The sequence below is a fragment of the Borostomias antarcticus genome (genome assembly GCF_949987555.1).
Source record: "Borostomias antarcticus genome assembly, chromosome: 17".
Taxonomy (NCBI): domain Eukaryota; kingdom Metazoa; phylum Chordata; class Actinopteri; order Stomiiformes; family Stomiidae; genus Borostomias; species Borostomias antarcticus.
In genome coordinates, this window is record NC_140250.1 from 7,682,911 (window position 1) to 7,705,035 (window position 22,125).

A 22,125-nucleotide genomic window follows, 5' to 3' on the forward strand; every position below is an offset into this window, starting at 1 on the left:
CTACAGGCCAACCTCCCTTGACAAAGATTGTTCAGCGTTCTTTAACCGTGGAATAACAATGCACGAAACATGTTTTTCATTAGTTAAAGTACATGATAAGGCAAAGAACAGAGACGATAAGTCAGATTTAGAACGAGGGGGTATCTGGAGTGTGCTACCTTGCCGTTCCAGGGGTGACGTAGTGTTTTCAGACAAATATGGACAAGCTGCAAGCTATAATCGAGGGAGGAGAGGGGTGGTGGGGGGAAAGGTTCCAGAGAGGTTATTTTAGGAGCATCCAGGTGAAATATATCATCGGCTCTCTATGGTAAATCAAAAGCTCGCCTCAGCGACCGCCGCATAAAACGGCAAAATCAGAGCCATCTGTGCCACGGACTTCTAGTAGCTGGACTCCGTTCAGGCTTGGCGTCGGCACCAGAACATTTTCCGCTTTTGGGCCCCCACCTTCAGCAACCTCCAGGCAAGAATTTCTAACCGATGAGATACTGGAATACTTAATGCTCTTTTGCTTAGCTTTTGGACTTGGGGGACCTCCATATTTGGCAAGGTTTGCGGCTTTTCAGCGGGTATGGAGATAACTGCTCACGGGGGAAGTGTCTACCTGGAAAGGTGCTGACAGAGAGGTGGGGGGGTGTGTGTGTGTGTGTGTGTGTGTGTGGTGGGGAGGAGGGGATGGGTGTTCCTACTGCTGTATGAAGAACATCAAACCACCCTGTAAAAGTCTCCTCCACGCTGGACTAAATGTTACCATCAACGGGGCGCTGACAAGCAGCACCTGCATAAATCTGTAGTGTGTGGTCATTCTGTGACTCGGTCCTTAACCACCCATTATTCAAACCATCTCCTAAAGTGTGGCATAAGATGAATGATTTGGACACTGGATACTGAGCTTATGTCATTTGGCTACAGCTCCCGAGGCCATGCAGTGGTCCCCAGACACCCCCCCGCCCCCCAACCCGAGGAGTTTGAAGAGAGTGTGGGGCTATCCTGCAGGCCCGCTAACATACTGAGCCAGTATCTACAGACATCACTCACACCCATGGGGAAGGCAGTTCCAAGGCTTCAACCCATGGTTGTGAGACATCGGTGATGGTTGGGAGACATCTGTGTGTGTGTGTTTGTGTGTGTACATACTTGGGAAGTCTGTCCAGCAGCGTCTTCAGCTCCTCACACACCAGTTTGACCAGTCCACTCTTGATGTTGGCATAGGACACGTCAATCATGAATATGTAGGCAGGCGGGTTGGGAGGCTTGTTATTCTGGGAGAAAGACAGAAGACCAGTATTTATATAAAGGACACATACGGTGAAGAATTGTTTATTTCACATTGTTTATTTACTATAATTCAAGGTTAAAAAATACTTGTAAAACAAACGTCAAGCGTTTAGAATGATGAACTGAATCATAGTGAGCATGGCCCATTAAGGGTCAAGGGTTAAACATATTAGACTTCCCGTTTGAAGTAATTTAAAACCCCTAATCTTTTAAATCTCACCCCTGATTAGAACTGCATTGGCCAATGATCCCCAATTTCAGGTTAGTCCAATTTTCCTCTCCCTCTCTCAAGTTCAGCCCTTTCACAGGCACTGGGAGAGACCATTTGAGGAGGAGGGGAGACCATGTGACATCCACACATTCCTAACAAATGGAGGGCATAGGTATGGAAGAGTGTGTGTGTGGTGGGGGGGTGCTACAGGATGGAGGAGTGTGAGTGTGTGCGGTGAGGACAGCAGGATGGAGGAGTGTGTGTGTGTGTGTGTGTGTGTGTGTGTGTGTGTGTGTGTGTGTCTGTGTGTGTGAGTGTGTGCGCAGAGTAGAGGTAGACAGCAGGACCGTGTTTTGTTTCCTCGGTTACGGCCCGCGAGGAGGACTGGCCTCGAGGGGGCCTTTGTCTAAACGCCCTGGATACCCGCATCCAAACATGAATAAACGGACTGCAGTCACAGGTTGGCAGGCACAAGTACGGAAAACCGCGGCGCGGGTAGCCCTCCGCCCCGAAGATGAATGAACGGGACAACAAACATAAAAAACTCCTAAACGGCCTGCAAACACAACAAGAGAGCTAGTCGAGTTGTTTAGCATCTAGCATCAGTTATCTAAACACACTCCTGTCTGTGTTCGGCACTGTCTTGACACATAATCCCCCCCCCCTCCCTGACCCTTAACCACCCTCCGACCCCCTACTGAGAGGTGCCGAGTTAAAATGCGTATCACTTTCTCTCCTTAAGCACTTGGAATGTTTGACTTTCAACTTTGACTGGGGTTATTCATGCCGGTTTCATGTTTTATGTTTTTCTGTACTGTGTAAATGTCTATCAAAAATTAGAGTCCTGATACTTGTACGCATACCATATGAAACCTTTGAGGCACACAATTGATCAGCTTTTCACTAAAATATTGATAACAACAGTGATTATATTTAAAACTGAACTAGTTGTATGAGATTGATTTCCTTTGAGATTGACTTGTGTGGGGGCCTGGGGTTTTGTGGTGGTCTGGTGTTGTGTAGTGGTCTAGTGTTGTGTGGTGGTCTGGTGTTGTGTAGTGGTCTAGTGTTGTGTGGTGGTCTGGTATTGTGTGGGGGTCTGGTATTGTGTGGTGGTCTGCTGTTGTGATCTGGTGTTGTGTGGTGGTCTGGTGTTGTGTGGTGATCTGGTGTTATGTGGTGATCTGATGTTGTGTGGTGGTCTGGTATTGTGTGGTGGTCTGGTGTTGTGTGGTGGTCTGGTGTTGTGTGGTGGTCTGGTGTTGTGTGGTGATCTGATGTGTGGTGGTGTGGTGGTCTGGTGTTGTGTGGTGGTCTGGTGTTATGTGGTGATCTGATGTTGTGTGATGGTCTGGTGTTGTGTGATGGTCTGGTATTGTGTGGTGGTCTGGTGTTATGTGGTGATCTGATGTTGTGTGGTGGTCTGGTGTTGTGTGGTGGTGTGGTGTTGTGTGGTGGTCTGATGTTGTGTGGTGGTCTGGTGTTGTGTGGTGATCTGATTTGTGGTGGTGTGGTGGTCTGGTGTTGTGTGGTGGTCTGGTGTTGTGTGGTGGTCTGATGTTATGTGGTGGTGTGGTGGTCTGGTGTTGTGCGGTGGTCTGGTGTTGTGTGGTGGTCTGATGTTATGTGGTGATCTGATGTTGTGTGGTGGTGTGGTGGTCTGGTGTTGTGCGGTGGTCTGGTATTGTGTGGTGGTCTGGTGTTGTGTGGTGGTCTGGTGTTGTGTGGTGGTCTGATGTTGTGTGGTGGTCTGGTGTTGTGTGGTGGTCTGATGTTATGTGGTGATCTGATGTTGTGTGGTGGTGTGGTGGTCTGGTGTTGTGCGGTGGTCTGGTATTGTGTGGTGGTCTGGTGTTGTGTGGTGGTCTGGTGTTGTGTGGTGGTCTGGAATGGTTGAAAACAGTACTCGCACAGTGTGCTCCTAAATGATTTTTTCTGATCGCACAAAACTATTTTTAGTCGCAAACGCGAGTAAAATGGTCGCACCTTAGAGCCCTGTGTGTGGTGGTCTGGTTTTGTGTGGTGTTGGTGTGGGGGGCTGGTGTGGTGGTCTGGTTTTGTGTGGTGTTGGTGTGGAAGGCTGGTGGTACCTTGCAGTAGTCCAGAGTGGCGGTGAACTCATAGGAGCCCAGCGACAGCTCCGGCCTCTCGTAGAAGTCCACCCTGCGGCCCATGTGGTCTAGGTGCTGGAAATAAAACACTGGCACTGCAGGGGAGACGACAAGAAGATACTTTTAATATGAAAAATTATAAAACACAAAACACAGCGACAAACCTGTTAGACATGTCAAGTTGTTTGTGGTCTTTTCAAATAGTAGTGTATCCGCACACTGAATGCCAAATCATCCTGTCATTTGTAACTTACACTAGGGTTGTAAGATGTAACTGACATACTGTACCCTATCCAGAATATGACCAGGAAACATGACATCCAGTTCTAATAGCAGCCTATTGCAGCCAATTTCCCAAATGTGTGGGAAAAAAACGCAACCCAATCCCTGTCTGAGACACCCGCCTCTCCCCCACTGGCCTCAGAGCCCAGTGTCAGACCATACAACCCTAGCCCACAACGTACCCTCGTTGACGCAGTTGCAGAAGCCGCACTGGTACCGGCGCCCCCCATCGATGAACTGCATGTAGGGACACATGTAGGCCTTGCAGCGGTTACATCGGATAGGGCCTGTCTCGCCATGGTTAACTACAAAGAGAGGAGCCTGGGACAGAAACACAACACCACTCCGTCAGTCAAGGAAGCCTACTGACTGACAGTCAGCCTACAAAGACATGCTCCGGCATAACAATGCATTTCATTGATGATCAGATTTGAACGAGGCATGATTAAACACACCTAATGAGGCACAAAGACCCTGGATTATGGTGGAAAACTATTGTTCATCTGGAGCCTGACATTTTTTTGTGTTATTTCTCAACATCAAGCGCATTCCTAGAAATTAAAATAAAATGTATGCTTGTAACCCATTCTCACACATAAATGTCACCCCTTGAAGGAGATTTATTTAATCTGGATCGTGACATATTTTTCTGTCATTTCGAAATGTTAAGCGCATCCAAGGAAACGTTGGCCACTGCCTCGCGCATAATTTAGAGATCATCTGATAACAAAAATGAACAACATATGCTTGTGACCCAGCCTCAAACATGAAAGTCAACACTTGAAGGTGATTCATTTCATTTGGATCCTCTTGACACAATTTCAAAAAACATAATAAAATGAATGATCGTATCACTTCTAGGGATGTACATGTAAAATCGTTTTTTCAAATATTCTACTTTTCTTATGACCGAATATTCAAAAGGCGTTGTATTGGTATAAAAAATGCTTAAAAAAATGAGATCTTAACATATATCCCAGTGATTTAATAGGCAACGTTAGTAGGCAAATCCAGGAGCTTGCTCGATCGCCTTGTTGAGAGGGGTCAGGGAAGAAATGCGCTATACAAATAAAGCTTTGATTGATTGATTGATTGATTGATTGATTGAACTTTGTCTATCTGATTCATTTTTTACTAGGGCTGTCAACGATAATTAATATGGAAACTTTAACGGGTAAAAAATAATAATCGCAAGTTAATCACATTACCAAAATTGACCACAACCGTAATTCCAAACGCGAGTGTTTACCCGGATGAATTACTGAAAGAATTGTGAAACATGGATAAATCTGCGTTTCACATACAGTAATTCAACCAGGTAAACACTGGCGTTAACACTCCCTGAGCAGGCTGTGCTGAGAACACGAGTTAGTCAGTTTCATATTGGACATTCTACAGACATTCACACTCGGCATGGTGAATTTCCTTTCAAAAAGCTTCCAGATAGAAGTTTAGATAAAACCAGTTGTTTGCACATATTGCAGTAATGTCTTTCCTCTGAAGCAAATCCCCCCCTCTGCCACTACAAGTAAATACTAGTATTTTAAACTTGTGATTAATCATGATAATCTCAGCCTATTATTGTGATTAACTCAATGACATGTTTTAATCGATTGACAGCACTATTTTTTACATGCAGAACTGGTTTGTTAAAATCTTTTTTACACAAAGTGCAAATAAAGGTTGAAATAACTTTTTAATCTTTAATCCCTTTTCATCTTTTTTCCTAGATGTGCTGTGTCTCAGAGCCAGATCAAATGAATCAAATGATTCGTAATGTTATTTGACAACCTAATTTTTAATAGTAATATCCATACTGGTTTAAATAAAGAATATGATAGTACAGGTATTTCCCGGTATTTTGGTTGTGACTAAACTATTTTTTTTTTTTCATTTTTCAGACTGACATAAAAATCTAATTTTGTGCCTGGCACGACTATTAAAACATTTTCTAACTCATCCCTAATTGCTTCAGCCTTTTCGACAAGTATGCACATCTAAAACAAAGTCAAGTATCTTCTAAACATTCAAAGCATGCAGAAAAACCACCACGGGTACGGGTCTCACAGAACACGGAGTACTATAAATACTTGAGGCTGTGAAGCTAGACGTGTTATACAAGTGTGCATCGCTGGAAGATTTCCATCAATGTTAACTTAACACACATTCATTACAACTTTTAACTCCATATTTAGCTTCCATCTTGCTCAGGTAACCGTGGACATACAGTACAGCTGAACAGATGCCAACATAAAGTTAACAGCTTTGTCCTTCCATATCACATGTAAATACATGGGTGCATGGACGGTCTGTTCATATCCAGTACAGTTCATCTATCCCATGGTGCAGTGCGTGTGCACAGGACACGCTGTGTTTAATGCAGAGAGGAGCTCCATGCCCTGGGGAGTGAGGGGGGAGGAATACACATGGTGCGGGGGAGGTCTGCGGGACACATTTCTGGGCCACACACACAACACACGCTAGCATTCAAATTAACTGATTGTTTGCATCTCTGGTCATAGGCCTGCCATGCGTTGTATGAGCTAATGCTGTGTACTAAAAAAATTTGGGCACACTGTACACAGAGGCATACCGAGCTACAATAGTAGACTCTTTTGTTCCTGTTTTGGCATCGCTATAACACCTTAGAAACACTACCCTGCCTCAAAGATTACTCCCAACTCATCTAATCTAAGCAATGGCTGGCTGGGATATTCAAAACAGACATGTAAGATAAAGCCCCCCCCCCCCCTTCTCTCTCTATGAGAGAGACCTTTTACCCATTAATATAACCAGCATGCTATTCCATCGGAACACTACCAAACAGACCTCAAACACAGCCAAGATAAGTTTATTATTAGAGCAGTTTGTCCAACGGGGACCTGAAGTTGAACAGTTACAAGTGTTTATAAATAATAACCAAGGACTATTGGGAAGGAGTGCCTAGGCAGTGAGGTCATGTACTCAACTGAACAATGCTAGCGTGTTATGCTACCATAACTAGTTGCTAGCACTACTTCTCATATGCAGTACATAAGGGTGACACCGGCATAAATTGGCTTGCATTCTGGGAGAGTGCTCGACATTGCTTGACAAGTGGTAACGTGGGAAAAGGGACTGCTCTCGCGTATGACTGCTTTGTATAAACCTCTTTTTGTCTTCTGTGGTCCCCCGCTCAGATCTGACTCTAGCTAATTAGCCCTTAGTGAGAGTGAAAGCTAACATTGCCTAAAAAGGCTCTTTGGCGGCCGGGACATAGCGAGGGGGAGAATATCTTGGACCACACAGGATCCAGATTTAGGTCTGTCTCGGGGACACTTTGGAACGTTTTACCGTTAGCCTGCAGACCTTGGACACACTTTATGGAGGGTGGAAGATGAGTAGCTTGAGTTATAAGCTATGCAGCAAGAACATGTTATTCTCAAACTTCTCCAGAGTGCATTCTCTCTCCAGTGTCCTAACCTCACTCATCTCACATTAGACCTTGGCTATTCTTCATGCAGCAGGCCATAGGCCACTGGCAACTCTGTCCCTCTCCATATGTTTAAAGCCACAACTCTCTGAGTATGCATGTTTTGGGTTGAGTATAGACAGGGACCCAGGTAGTGAATGAGGCTTTGGAAATGTCACAGGAAATCCCACCCTGGGGCGTCGCGTACCTCATTCTTTGGCACAGTGGCGAAGGGTTTGATGATGGTGGCCAGCGGTACTTGGCACTGCTTGGCCAGGTCAGCAGTGCAGGGGAAGGAGTAGGTGGTGCAACGCATGAATCTGGGACTGGCATTCCCTAACACATGGAGGAGGAGGAAGGAGAGATATAGCATCACTATACTTAATACAGCTTAATTACTACAGCTATGTAAAATATGAGCACAATTCTAACAGTAATTAGGCATTCTAATTATTTTATTCTATTGGCCTTCAGAAACTATATCACTTTTCTAAGTACTGTATGTTAAAACAATTAAACATATCCTACATTTTGCTTGAAGATAAAGCCGTACTAACGCGAGAAAATACATTCTAAAAGCAGCACACAAATATAGATTTAACAAGACAAATCAGTACAGGCTCAGTGACCACAAAAAAGGACGACACAAAAAATCATGGCAACCAAAAGAAAATATGTCACTGTTCGACAGGTGAGGTTGAAACAGAGATGCACTTCCTCCTATACTGTAAAACATTAAGTGAAAAAAGGAACATCTACTTTAACAAGTTTAACTCTTTTGCAGACTCCAAAGAACTTAATGATGAAAAATACTTCTAGGAGAAGGAGACAGGGCATGTACAGTATGGCTGCCCAATATGTATCAGCATGCCACAACCTGAGGGACAGTGAGTGACCTAGACACACACACACACACACACACACACACACACACACACAAATATACATATACACATTGTGATTATTATTACCATTTATTACAGTGAAGGGTGACGGGTTACAACTTAGTGAGAGAGTGTATGTATGAAAATGAGCAGCTTTATGATGCTGAAATGTTAACTAAAGTTAACTAACTAAAGTTTCAAGGTGGTTTACTTGTAAAGATACAGGTACCACTTACAATTAAATGCTTAATTGGTACTGTTTAAAAGGCACTTAGTGGCATTTGCTGAAGGCAGAGCCATTATGCCCTGTCAGAATGACATTTAAGAGGTGTGTATTTAAGAGTGTAACTATAGTAATATAGAGCTACTGGAGGGTTGACTCCTCAGGTGTAGTGTTTGCAGTGGTAGTGTGGTTTACCTTGGTCCTGAACGGTGAAGTCGGTGGTGACCAGGGGTGGCACCTGGCCTCGGATGTTGGTGGTGTATACCTGTCCTCCTCGTTTGGCCTGGTCATCTTCAATGACTTGGGTCTAAACAAGACGGAGAGAACGCACAAAACGGATTACTTTGCGGAAGTCATTTTCCTATACAGAAGGCTAGATGACAGATTTCAATAAGCTCTGCAGCTTACACACTGGCTGTGTATACGTACAGTATTGGTCCTGCCATTTTCTGCTTATGTCTCTATTGTCCAGCCATAGCAGGCCTGAGGCAGGGAAGGCTAATTTGTATCTATTATGTGTAGTACTTCAGCCAAAACAGACATAACGTATAGCTAATTAAAGGGCAAAATAAACTGCCATTATTAACCAAATGGCTTATGGGAATGAGTCAAGGGTCACACTATAACTGGGATAGCTAGCCTCTTCATTAAAAGAGGAGTTACTCTTCAACCTCAGTGTCTCCAGTGTAGGGTGGGAGCTAGCTGATCCCTTGCCCCTGTCCACATTTCCACAGCAGGGGGGTCAGGAACCTTCACATGCAGAAGACAACTAACAAACAAACAGACAGTACCAACTAATACTCTGTTCCTCCATTGTTTGAAAAGGGATTCTGGCAGCCCTTGATTACAGCCAGGTGAGAAGATGACCACCTGCAGCCAATTGACCTTGATTAGTTCAGGTAGGCTAAATCCACGGTCAAACTCCCCTTTATACACCCAACAGAACATTTCCTCTCGGGTGGAAAGTACACTATAAGGACAAAAATATTGTGAAAGTATTGGGAAACACCTGAATTCAGTTTTCATTGAATTCAGGTGTTTCATTCAGTCCCATTGCCACAGGTGTATACAATCAAGCCATGCCTCTACAAAGAATGGCTCGTTCTAAAGAGCTCACTGAATTCCAGTGTGGTACTGTAGTACTGTAGTAAGTCAGTTCGTGAAATTTCTTCCCTCCTAGATATTCCACGATCAATTGTAAGTGGTATTATTGCAAAGTGGAAGCGTTTAAGAACCACAGCAACTCAGGTACGAAGTGTCAGACCACGTGAAGTTACAGAGAGGGGTCGCCGAGTGCTGAGGCCAACAGACACCAGTGACCACTCAGTGAGTTTCCTGTCTTTGAAACCGAGAGTTTATGGTGTTTTTGAGGGATTGTGTCTATACACCTACAGATTCATTGAGTGTGTTAGCGGTGACGGGCTATGTCTCGAGAGTGCACCGTTTGACAAAACTTTGATATCAGCCATTGCATATTATTGTAAATAACCTTATCACATGGCTTATAATGCAAAATTCCGAACCTGTCCTTTAATGCTTCAGCTTACCAAGACATTTTGGACAATTCTGTGCTTCCAACTTAAGAGAAGGCCCTTTCTGTTACAGCATGACTGTGCCCCAGTGCACAAAGCAAGGTCCATAAAGGCATGGTTGGGCGAGGCTGTTGTGGAAGAATGTGCCCACACAGAGCCCTCAACCCCATTGAACACCTTTGGGATGAACTGGAACGGAGATTGTGAGCTAGGCCCTCTCGTCCAACATCAGTGTCTGACCTCACAAATGCTCTTCTGGATGAATGGGCATAAATTCCCACAGACTCCAAAATCTTGTAGAAAGCCTTCCCAGAAGAGTAGAAGCTGTTTTAGTTGCAAAGGGGGGATCAACTCCATATTAATGCCTATGAATTTAGAATGGGATGTCATAAAAGTTCCAGGAGGTGTAATGTGTAGGTGGCCTAATACTTTTGTCCATATAGTGTACATCCAGTGCAGTGGTTCTTAACCTTGTTGGAGGTACTGAACCCCACCAGTTTCATATGCGCATTCACCGAACCCTTCTTAATTGGAAAAATAAAATATGATTTTTTCAAATTCAAAACATAGGTATATATTTTACTGGTGCACAAAATGAACCGTGCATCAACATCACTGTGTTCAAAGAACAAAACCATCAAAACATGATTTTCACACAAAAACAAAAACATAATAATGAATATTTACTGCAAATCAGTGTGACTTCTGCTGTTGCCAATGATGGCCAAGCGGGGCGTGTCATCACGAATCATATGAGTCGGGTGTGTGTCTTGACCTCCGCCGAACCCCTGAGACTGACTCACCGAACCCCTGGGGTTCGATCGAACCCAGGTTAAGAACCACTGATCCAGTGGCATGCATGACAGGTAGTGTGTGCTCCCAAAAGAACTAGCTCTCTACTCACGGCGCTGGGGATGGAGTCAGGGTCCAGCTTCTTCTGCGGGGGCCCGGACATTGGCGCTGGCCCTCCGGGAAAGGCCCCAGTGTAGCCTGGCTGTGGCCCTGCCACCTGGCCCCCAAACTGGCCTACAGAGGAGGAGGAAGGCAGGGTCATCATGCCAAAGTGCATCAGTGTTAATTTTGACAGCAAATTTTGATTTAGTTTTAGTCCGTCTTTTGCCTAACATGCTATTTAGTATTAGTTAAGCATGTAACGGTGTCAAAAACTCACGGTACGGTAATATCACGGTATCAAGGTCCACGGTACGGTATATCACGGTATTAAACACAGTTTTAAAATACTAAATTTAAAGAGGAAGAAGAAGATTTATACTTAGAAAAAAACATCATAGCATTTATTAAACACACTTCTGATGTGTACAGTTTTTTTCTTTTAACTTTAAGTGCTTCTGCTTTCCTTACAATTTCAAAACACAAAAATATAATTTTAACGTTGATCACAGATCAACAATGATCTGTTGCACCACTATTCAGTAGTGATAGAGGAGGTCTGTGGGTATAGATGGTGTGTTGAGCAGTGATAGAGGTCTGTGGGTATAGATGGTGTGTTGAGCAGTGATAGAGGTCTGTGGGTATAGACGGTGTGTTGAGCAGTGATAAAGCGCATTGTGTTGCCTCTGGGTATGAAATGCGCTTTACAAATAAAGCTTTGATTGATTGATTGATAGAGGAGGTCTGTGGATATAGATGGTGTGTTCAGCAGTGAGAAGAAGAGGGAAAGAGGCTGAGCAGAGAGCCCAGGTCTGACCTCTGATGCTGCGCTTCTACGGCAGGAGACTGGATGAAAGAAGTGACAGCTCTAAAAAAAAAAATAAAAAAAAAACGACAGAAGAGGAAGAGAAAGAAATGAGGAGGGAGAGAATGGAAAGAAACGATGGGAGGACAAGAGGGGGGGGGGGGTGCAGATCTAGGCTAGATGGTTCTGACATCTATTTACAGAAAATCTCTCTACGGTTCGGCACGCACGTGGTCCGCAGATAGGTTTATAAAAAATAATAAAACAAAAAAGGATGTAGGCGACGTGGTCACGTAGGGCGCATGTTCAATCCACACTAGTCAGGCGCTGCCAGTGGTAGACATGGCTAGCGGAGGAGCTGAAGAGCTTGAAAAACCTCCTGCTCAACAACCGCTCATCACCACGGCATTTAAGCAGCCCTTAGCTAAAGAATCCGACCAAGCTAAAGCTATTACAAAAGGTATTATTGGGTTGTTTATAGCTGCAGACATGAGGCCATATTCCGTTGTGCAAAACGAGGGGTTTAAACTGCTGGATGTTCTTGAGCCACGTTATGAGATCCCGTCGCGCACCCACTTTGCTGAGAGGATCGTGCCAAATCTTTATGAGCAGGAAAAGGCAAAAGTTGTCAGTGAATTATCCCAGGCATCCTCTGTTGCGCTCACCACAGACGGGTTGACCTCCAGGGCAACGGAAAGCTACGTGACTAGTGTGGATTGAATATGCGCCGCCATGCATTACCGTAATACAGCGGTTACCGTTACATGCTTAGTATTAGTCATACTTAAGTCATCTGAATTGTTTTAGTCTAGTTTTAGTTAACTAAATAGCATTAAGATTTTAGTCGACTAAATCTACAGTAGACTTGGTAGACTAAAAACAAATGGGTTGAGTGGTGACCTGTTCCTGGATTACACTTGGGGAATTCAATATTGTTATTATTGTCAATAAAATTAGCAAACTGTTTTACGGTAAGCCAACAGTTCAGTTCAGCTACCATAATTATCTCAACTGAGGAGCTTCCTCTTCCTTATTCTTGCACCAACAGTAGATGTGAGCCAGACACTCTACTTCCTGTAGAACTGGATGCAGATTAGAGGTGGTGATAAAAATCGATTCATATAAGAATCGCGATTCTATTCTCAATGATTATCAATCGATTCATAAATTCAGATTATTTTTTTTCATTATGAATTTACTTTCTGATTTTTATCCTGTTTTCACAATAACTGTGTTTAGTATGTATTTCAGTGTTTCCCCAACCATTACGGGACCCCCTGAAATTAATGGGTTACTGCAGTCAAATGGTAGAAATCGAATCGAACTGGTAATAATCTATTTGGAATTGAATTGTGACCCCAAGAATTGAAATTGAATCGAACCATGAGATCACTGACGATTTCCACCCCTAATGCAGATGGCACTGAGCTGGCTCTTCCCATATCCGTACCTTGCTGAGGAGGGTACCCCGGGGGTCCGGCTGGTCCAGGACCGGCCTGCTGGAACCCCCCAGCCCCAGGCAGGGGTGGGCCGGCGGGGAAGGGTCTGCCCATGTTGCCCATGGGGGGGCCTCCCATGGGCATGCCAGCAGTAGGAGACTGCGGAGAGGGCATCTGGGGCGACTGGGGGCCCGGGGGCTGGCCCATGGCTGGAGGGGGTGGGGTCTGGAAGGCCTGCGGAGCCATCGAGCTGGGGGGAGGTCCTGGGGCTAGTCCAAGACAGGGATAACATGAATTTACCGAACCAATATTCAGTATGCAAATCATCTTTCTTCATAATCAGAAGATCTGGGGAAAGCTGATATATACATTGATGAATAACACACTAGTGGGTGTCTGGAATATTGTGCATCAGTTTTAAAATGCAGAAACCGATGATAGAAAAAAGTCGACATTTTGGTTCTGTGTAACATTTCAAGAGTGAGTGCAACCTACCGTAACCACCCAGGCTCATGCCACTCATCTGAGTGGTCAGCTGCTGTGTTGGTGGCGGGCCCTGGGAAGCTATGCTGTGGTATGGAGACTGAGGAGGCGGGGCGTACGCGGTGGGGGCGGAACCAGCAGGAGGAGCGGGGTACCTAGCAGGTAAACCAAGATCAAATGGTAAATGGAGGGCACCTATATAGCACTTTTATCCAAGAGTTAACGCCCAATGTTCCCTTAAGAAGTTTCTAGTACACTGACATATTATTGTGGAACGCCCTGCCCAAGCATATTAAACAGGCAAGCTCTGAGGACATTAAGAAAGAGCGTAAAACAGACCTCTACGGAAAGGCTTTTAGCCAAAGTCTGTATTTTATTTCTGTTTATTCTTCTGTTATGTTATCCCTGTTTATGTTCTGACACTTTGCGACATCTTAATGTTATTTATTTCCATTCATGCTATTGTTTTTATTTTGTTCCTGCCATATTTAGCCTATTACAGTATGTTCATGTTTATTGTTTCAAATGTATAGAACTTTGAGCTGCATTTTGTGTGTGCTATACAAAAATATTTCCATCCATCTTCATCCGCTTATCTGGGGTCGGGTCACGGAGGCAGCAGTTCCAGTAGGGGGCCCCAGACATCCCTTTCCCTGGCAGCATCAACCAGCTCTGCCTGGGGAATCTTTAGCCGCTCCCAGGCCAGTGCGGAGATGTAGTTCCGCCACTAGGGATGGGACGGTTTGATATTTTCATATCACGGTTATAGTTTCACGGTTCATGGTTTTATCACGGTTAGGGATGGGTCTCGTTAATTTTTATCGATAATGATACCATTATTGAGACTGCTCAACAATTCGAGTCTTTATCGATCCCACTATCAATACCCTACTTTTCTACTATTTGATGGAAAGACAAGACAACTATAAATTCTTCAAAACTGAATTGGTATTGTTAATTTGTGACACTACTGATGCACAGGGCATAATGTGAAAAGACTAAAAATAAATTATACTGCATATTTATTAAAGTAGCCTATAGGCTATGCTTTACATAACAACATAACACACCATTACATAACAAATGGCTGCTCTTAACTAAACAGTATGAGAGAAAGACAATCTCCCTCCCTCTTTCCATCCCCTTCTTCTCTCTCCCTCCCTCCCTCTCCATCTCCCTCTCTCCCACTCTGTCCCCCTCACTACAGTATACTTTACACAACAATAACAACAACATGACATGACCAGCACTGCAGCTTGCTAACGTTAACCAGCTAGTGCTATAGCATTGTACATGCCAGTGCTATGCTATACACTATTAGGCTATTTTACGTTGACATTGACAGTTCTTAAATCTAGATGTCTTCTTAGCAAGCTAGATTCCCTCTGTCATCCGCTTACTAAAGGCTATAAAAACATCAGACGTGAGAAGCGCCATTTCGTCATCGTCATATTTGGCCTAGGCGTTTCAAGTGTTCAAGCGTCTTTTCCAGGTGTTCAAGGAGAATCGGAACAAAATGTTTACAATGTTGCAACTATCCTTAGTTCAAGTTTGTGTTCACATGGTAGAATACCCAATCGAGACAGATCTCAGTTCTGAACTCGCCTCCAACATGCTTCGCTTGCAGACAGCCTTCTGATTGGTCAGAATAGAGGGGCTCGCGGTATGTTTATTTCCAATAGAAGAATAGAAGGCTATACATTCGTCATGGGTAGGTTATGGTACTTTCGGGTGTAGGCCTACATACTGTAGCCTACATGCAAAATACAGAGGAGTTGTAATAGGGGCAGGAATCTATGTGCGGTTTCGGTAGGAAAATAATGTGACAGACGCCGATCTATTTTTAAATGGCGAATAAAACCTACATAGGTATAAGTGCATAGGTTATGCAGTGTGCAGAAATCTAGCCCTTCTCAGTCCCGTTGTCGCATTCCGCTCGCTCATGCCAGACAAGTCCTTTGTTGCTCCACTTTGCCGTCAAAATAAATCGGTGTCGGCCTAGTTAGGAGAGGCGCTCATATTTACAAGTGTCAGATAAACATCAAACTTCACTTACCTAAGCAAAAGGGTCTATTATAACAAATCCTGGGTTCTGGGTGCACCGCCACCACCAGAGACTACCTCTGAAAAATTATTTCACTCAGACAGAACGCGTCTAAATAAGATATTTAATGGTAGCGCCGATGCTTCAAAACCCAGCATTTGTTAAAATAGACCCTTCCTTGCTGTAAATTGATGATGACCCCATATCATTTTCCGGCTCTGCCTCGATCGTAGAGGGTGGATTAGTCGGGTTCAGGAGCTCAAAGTGCTCCTTCCAACGCTCAACAACCCCCTCAGTTGAGGTCAGCAGTGTCCCTTCCTTGCTGTATACATCTTGGATGGTCCCCCGCTTTCCCTTCCTGAGGTGTCTGATGGTCTTCCGGAAATACTTTGGTGCCGACCGAAAGTCCTTCTCCATGGTTTCTCCGAACTCCTCCCACACCCGCTGCTTTGCCTTGGTCACGGCCGTAGCCGTAGCCCTCCGGGCCAGTCAATACCCTGCAACTGCTTCTGGGGACTCCCAGGCTAACATATCCCAGAAGGCCTCCTTCTTCAGTCAGACGGCTTCCAGATGTAATTGGTATCGCTCCACCTCCCTCACAAGCTCCGGCTCATTCCCCCCCAGTGAGGTCACGTTCCATGTCCCCAGAGCCAGCATTTGCCGCCCGAGTCCAGTCCGTCGGTGCCCACCGCTTTCACCGCCACCTAGTTGGCAGCGCAACCGACCCCGACAGTTCCTCCCGTGGGTGGTGGGTCCACGGGATGGAGGATGAGATGGTTTCTCCACATCGCTTTTTCTGGCTGGGCCCGGCCGGGCTCCGTGGTAAGCCCGGCCACCAGGCTCTCGCAAAAATATTTATATATTGTAAATTATATATTCTTTGTTGTATGTATCATATTTATTTAACATAATCTAATGTTCTTCTTCTCTCCCTGCTCTCATCTTTTTAGCAACCAGCATGTTGCTTCACATCGTCCTTGCAGATGACAACATTCAAAGAGTTCGAACTTCTTCCAGAAACAGTGGATAAACTGAAGACCACACCCTGGAGAGTGAGATGGTCATCCAGTCCATCCATCGTCATCCGCTTATCCGGAGTCGGGTTGCGGAGGCCGCAGTTCCAGTTTCAAGATCCTCAATTCAACAAGTTCTGGAGCTTGACTGACATGTCGGAGCTACCCATTGAATGGTCTAAATTGAAGGTCATGATGAGGGTGTAGCCGAGTGAAACATAAATAGTTGGTGAAACGATATCCTCAAAGGAGAGCTGACAGTCCCTCCAAGAGAGACGCTCCTATTGGCGCGGTTCACCCCAGTCAGATTACACATTGGACACAGAGAGTTTGGTCATCGGACGTCCGGTTGTTCAAAATACTGATCTTATCCATTTATCATACTCACACATAACTGACTGAGTTAAAGCTCAAGAAATTAAGTTTATTAGGCATGTTTCCCAGTTACAATCTTAGTCATTAACAACTAGAAATGGTGCTCAGAGAGCACAGACCTCCGCCACTGAAAGCTTTTTGTGGATCTGCGCGTGCCAAAATTGAAAGGGTTCTAAATTGGCCCATGCTACACCCCTCCACCGAGTTTCATAAAGAGCGGTCTGGTAGTTTTTGTGCAATCCTAATCCAAAAAATGAATGGAGGTGAATGGCTGGCCCAGCTGTGTTTGAGCGGTGAGTCTGTGGTGCCCTCAGGTTGTCAGGAAGGGCATTCCAATGGCGGGGGGCAGCTGAGAAAAAAGCCTTGTCTCCCATAGAGCAGAGCTTAGTCCTGGGGGTATGGAGAAGCAAGGTTTTCTTGACAAGGTTGGGTGAGCCATGCACAGCCTCAATGTATATCCAACTCAAAAGATTTTTGCAGTGTTGTTGCAACCAATGGTAACTCACTCCCGCCAGTGCAGGTAAATCCTTGATTCCACAAACTGCACAGTATTTTGGCATTATCTGTTTTTCGTCAATAGCAAATATAGCTAGATACAGGGTCTGACAAATGTACTGAGTCACAAATGTTCGCTCGAGAGATAATGATGGCTACCCCTGTTCCGACTCCGTTTGCCTCCTCCCGATAGCTCAGTTCGGCGCAATGTATGCTGGTCAATTTAATCTTTAAAAATAAGTGTCTGCAACCACCACATTCAGTTTATTGAACTTATTACTAAAAATAATGAAAATTTCTTTTTTGGTTTAAGTTCATTGTAAACATGACACTTATTACATGTGTTTAGGGGCTACAAATCATCATCATAGACTTGAATTTTCCTTTAAGGTGGGAAACCTACATCAGAGATATCGGAAGGCTGGATGTCCTGAGCTTACAGTAAACTGCAAGAGGTCGACAGGTAAGGGAACCAGAAAGATAAAGAAAGCAAAGTAGTCCGAGATCAATTTCCATCCAGATTGTCCTCAAGGTATAACTCCCTATGAGAGAATAACGGCAAGATGAGGTAAAGAAGCTTGACTGTAATCTGATCGATTCACTGATGGGCAGGACCTTGGAGCTGCGGAGACAGGAAATAGTTGAGAATGAGCCACTTGGCGGAGGTTGAAAGCAGTTTGTTGTTATGAAAGCACTGTTGTCAGGCAGGCGAGTCCCAAAAACTATACACTGTACTGTATGTATATGTATATAATAAATGTATACAACTCAGTTTTGATTCTCACAGATTGCTGCTGAGTTCACGCATCTAGTGTCTGTTGACCTCCAAGGAGTTCCTTTGTGGACTCAGAATTACCAATTACGATGATAATCTGCTTGATGTTTTCCCAAAACCGTGTCTCTAAAGGTATCCTGTGGACACCGCAACTCTGCAGTCTGCCAAAAACCACCGTGGACAGGCAAATTGATAGCGTAGTTGTTGTTGGTAGCAGTCTGTCCGGTCTGTCTAGAGTTTTCTTGATACCTGTATTGATGTGGTTTCATAACTGCACCTGCACCACTTCTTGGATTTACATTTCATGAAAGAGGATCCCTCCAGCTTCATTAAGATTGGCGAGGGGTGTTCGAAACTTAATAAGAGATGAGTTACTCAGTGTTAATGTAACACCCACCTTGACAGCTTTTTGTACAACTCTGAATGATTTTGAGACCTCTACGTCCCCCATGCACTGAAACACTGATTTTTATGATATCGAGTCGTTTTGAATGCTGAGGGTGTGCACATTAGTTATTCAGTGTTTTATGATATACTTCAGGCCACTGGCTCAAAGGGGCGGCTGTAAAAGGAGTGGATGTTGGCATACTGATTGCCCTACCAAAGAATATTCTGGATGTTGCACATTGTTTTGCATGAGCTGCGATACGTACCAAACAGCTTTGCTGCGCTGATGGCCTTACTTTACAGCCTCAACACGTAAACATATTCAGATTTTGAAACATTTCAGAGGAGAGCATACAGAGACTGGTAAGATTACACCCTGTGCTTCCTGTCTCGGAAAAGCACATTTATCATTTTGTTTGTTTTTCCAGTGCATTTACTGTACCTATGCCTCATTGACTTCCATTGACTCCCAGTGAGAGCCTGCAGAAAAACTGCAGCTAGCTCAATACTGGAATGATCAGTGAAATTATGATCTCTTCAGGTTCATGGTAGACAGACTACAAACAAAGCTTAATGTCCAAAGTAGCACACTACCCCAAAAAACTTTGAGTTGTTGATGATTGCATTAAAAAAAAAAATATTATAAAAAATAAGTTGACAGAATGGTTTACTTGCTTTAATTAGAGTCCTGTGAACTTCTTTTAAGTTGGAGAATCTTGTTAGTTGAAATTACTTGAGACCCTTTCCTGGCCTTAAAGGTGCTCAGTTCGATTTCTTTTTTCAGGCCACTAGATGAGGCAGTGGTGCAGTGTATCAGATAATAAACAAGTGGGCGTTTTCACTCCATATATGGATATATATACAGTATGTATAATACAGAAATACATGGTAGCTAACATTTTAGGGGGACTAGGGCTGCCTAACATTGCTTATGAACCTGAATTTAGCTATGTACGCGTCGAGGAGAAGAAAGGCAAGCTCCGAGTCGCTTTTGATTCCCAAAGTAGCTCCAACCTCTCTCCAGATAGTAAAATCCAGCCCAATATTGATTTGTGTACGTGATCTTCTTTTGTCTGACTCTTTTTTAGCCGAAGATCGTGGTGTCTTTGCTCCCAGACTATAACTTCTCTCAGCCATGTTCAGCTAACGCTAGCTATATAGGCCTATTCCCAACGGCCATGTCTCAAACGCCCATCAAGATAACGCTGCCCCTCTCTTATATACAGTGCCCTTCAGGGGGTGGGGCTCAGCACCGGGCCAGCTTTGCTCATAATAAAAAGAAATTCTGCATTTGCTCCACAGGCACTACACCGTTGGCTATATTTTCTGTACAGATAGTTATGACTCCCCTTGACCTATTTATTGCATATGTTGGATTTGTTTTTACAAAAAGTGCAGTAAATCGAACAGAGCATCTTTATTAGAAAATGTAAGGCAACCCTGTTCCTTTTCTCTGGAGACCACTTGCCATTTGTACTACCGCAAACAAAAACAATCAAAAGTCACTCTTCTAGAGATATTGTAGGGGTATTGTTAAAATATGCTGAATATGCACCCCTACTGACACATCATTATCATTACTCAATCATTTATCACTCACTCACACACACACACACTTTTTCTCCATTGATAGTATGCCTCTCTTCTTTCAAAACAAAAATGAAAGTGAAACTAAAAGCTATTCTCACGATGAGCAGAACAACGTGGTGTTTTACAAGAGAAAACTTCAAATTACACAAGCTATTAGCAAGTTAGACAGACAAACCATGACATTTCCATACATTCCAAAGTCCCCACATACAAGTTAACTTAAGGCTTAGTCCTCTAAGAAGGTGGAAAAATCTCTGCAGCTCTGCCTTCAGCTGTTTTAATTATAATTCATTTTGAAACGGTAATACTAACCATCTGGCATTTTTACCGCGGTTTACAGTGAAACAAGTAACCATTTCATACATGCGATTGCTCCTATAAGCCAGGGTAAGCCTGGCTTACTCATACAAATCCAAATAACTTGATTTGTGCGTGTTCTTTCAGTGAAAGGCACAAAAATCTTGACTTAAATGCGTATTCTGCCATATCGCTTCATTTTCATCCATGTTTAGCGTTTTGATAGTGCTCTGTCGCCCCCTACAGTCCTCATGAAAATACAGTCCACGTTACAGTCCGTTGACACCGGTCTTACTAGCTCGTCATTCAGTTAACATTGTAGATTGTAGGCCTATAGCCTACTCAAGTTTCAACAGTGCTTAAACCATGGGTAAGTAGGGTATTGTAGTTAAATTATTCTTTCTGTATTTCTAAATCTGTTTAAATAGTTTATTATTGTTATATCAGAGATAAGGACTTAGGCCTACACTAGACTACTCTGTTGTGCTGATAACTGAACGGCATGGATCAAACATTTGATCAGTTGTGAAAATATACTTTCATACTTATTTCATATTTCAAGATATTATATAGGCTAGTGAGAGGCTGAGCATGCGTAGTTGAAATAGCTAGCATTAGCTAGATATACTACACTGATCTAACAAGCTAGCTACCGGTCCTCCTCTGCTCAAACAAACGCTACAGTTCACATAGGCTATTGCAGCAGGTAGGAAACAAAATCCAATTACTGTCTCAATAAACCAGTTAACTAGGGACAAAAGCCCTCGGTGCTGCTTACGTTCGTTGCCTGCCTACTATCTGGCTCCTCAGTGCACTCCAAACTTTCTCTCCCTCTCCACGTTGTCTAGACGTCTAGACAGACAGCAGGTGCGAGACTGCAAGCGCGTGTGCCTCCGTCTCTCTCTCTCCCTCATCGTGTCATGTCAACAAGCAGACAGAACGTGCGCGTACGTAGGTTAGGTTATTATTGTTTATTGTTGTTGGCAGTAGACCTAATGTGTGTGCTGCTAATAAAAATGTGTTATTTCATATTTGTCGTTGCGCTCCTAAATTTCTTTCTGTGCTCCTAAATTTTTTCATTTAGGAGCGCATGTGCTCCTAGTGAAAAATGTTATCTTAGAGCCCTGATTTAATCACCACTCGAGAGCGTGACTTTGCTTCCTGGAGCGGTGGGCTAATAGGCCTAGTACCCTAGTAGGCTAGTAGTAGCCTAAACACTGATTAGTGAAGTAGGGGTGTAAGCTATTGAGTGCTGTGCCCTAAGGGGGTGTATTTCATCGTCCTGTCATTCCTCTTTGTGGTGCTTGGCCATTGTTGTCATATAATGTCTCTATAGTTTATTTTGTTTATTTAGTGTGTCCTTAAAAGCTCCCCCAAAGGTTGTTTCGGCCTAAATATTGCTGTCTTATTCGCTCATTCTCAAATTATTGGCCTTTGTTGATATGTTAAAAAACATCAGTAGCCTAGGCTACTGTAGTTTTCCTGTATGTTTTTTTCATAGAAAAATGCCACTGATCAGCGCCCCTTCTGGTGCTGTGAAACCTCCCATCAGGGCATGCTTT

At 43.9% G+C, this 22,125-nt stretch overlaps 1 protein-coding gene across 1 annotated transcript in view; it reads right to left on the reverse strand.

Moving 5' to 3' along the window:
• The window catches only part of sec24d (SEC24 homolog D, COPII coat complex component), a 41,269-nt gene that overhangs the window by 14,424 nt on the left and 4,720 nt on the right, over positions 1-22,125 (reverse strand). The window contains exons 5-12 of the mRNA XM_084451847.1: positions 13,600-13,742; positions 13,116-13,373; positions 10,874-10,995; positions 8,633-8,744; positions 7,539-7,666; positions 4,062-4,200; positions 3,577-3,692; positions 1,135-1,259 (exon numbers count right to left, since the gene is read on the reverse strand). Of these exons, the coding sequence (XP_084307973.1) occupies positions 1,135-1,259; positions 3,577-3,692; positions 4,062-4,200; positions 7,539-7,666; positions 8,633-8,744; positions 10,874-10,995; positions 13,116-13,373; positions 13,600-13,742 (1,143 nt within the window). The remainder of the gene's footprint in view (positions 1-1,134; positions 1,260-3,576; positions 3,693-4,061; positions 4,201-7,538; positions 7,667-8,632; positions 8,745-10,873; positions 10,996-13,115; positions 13,374-13,599; positions 13,743-22,125) is intronic.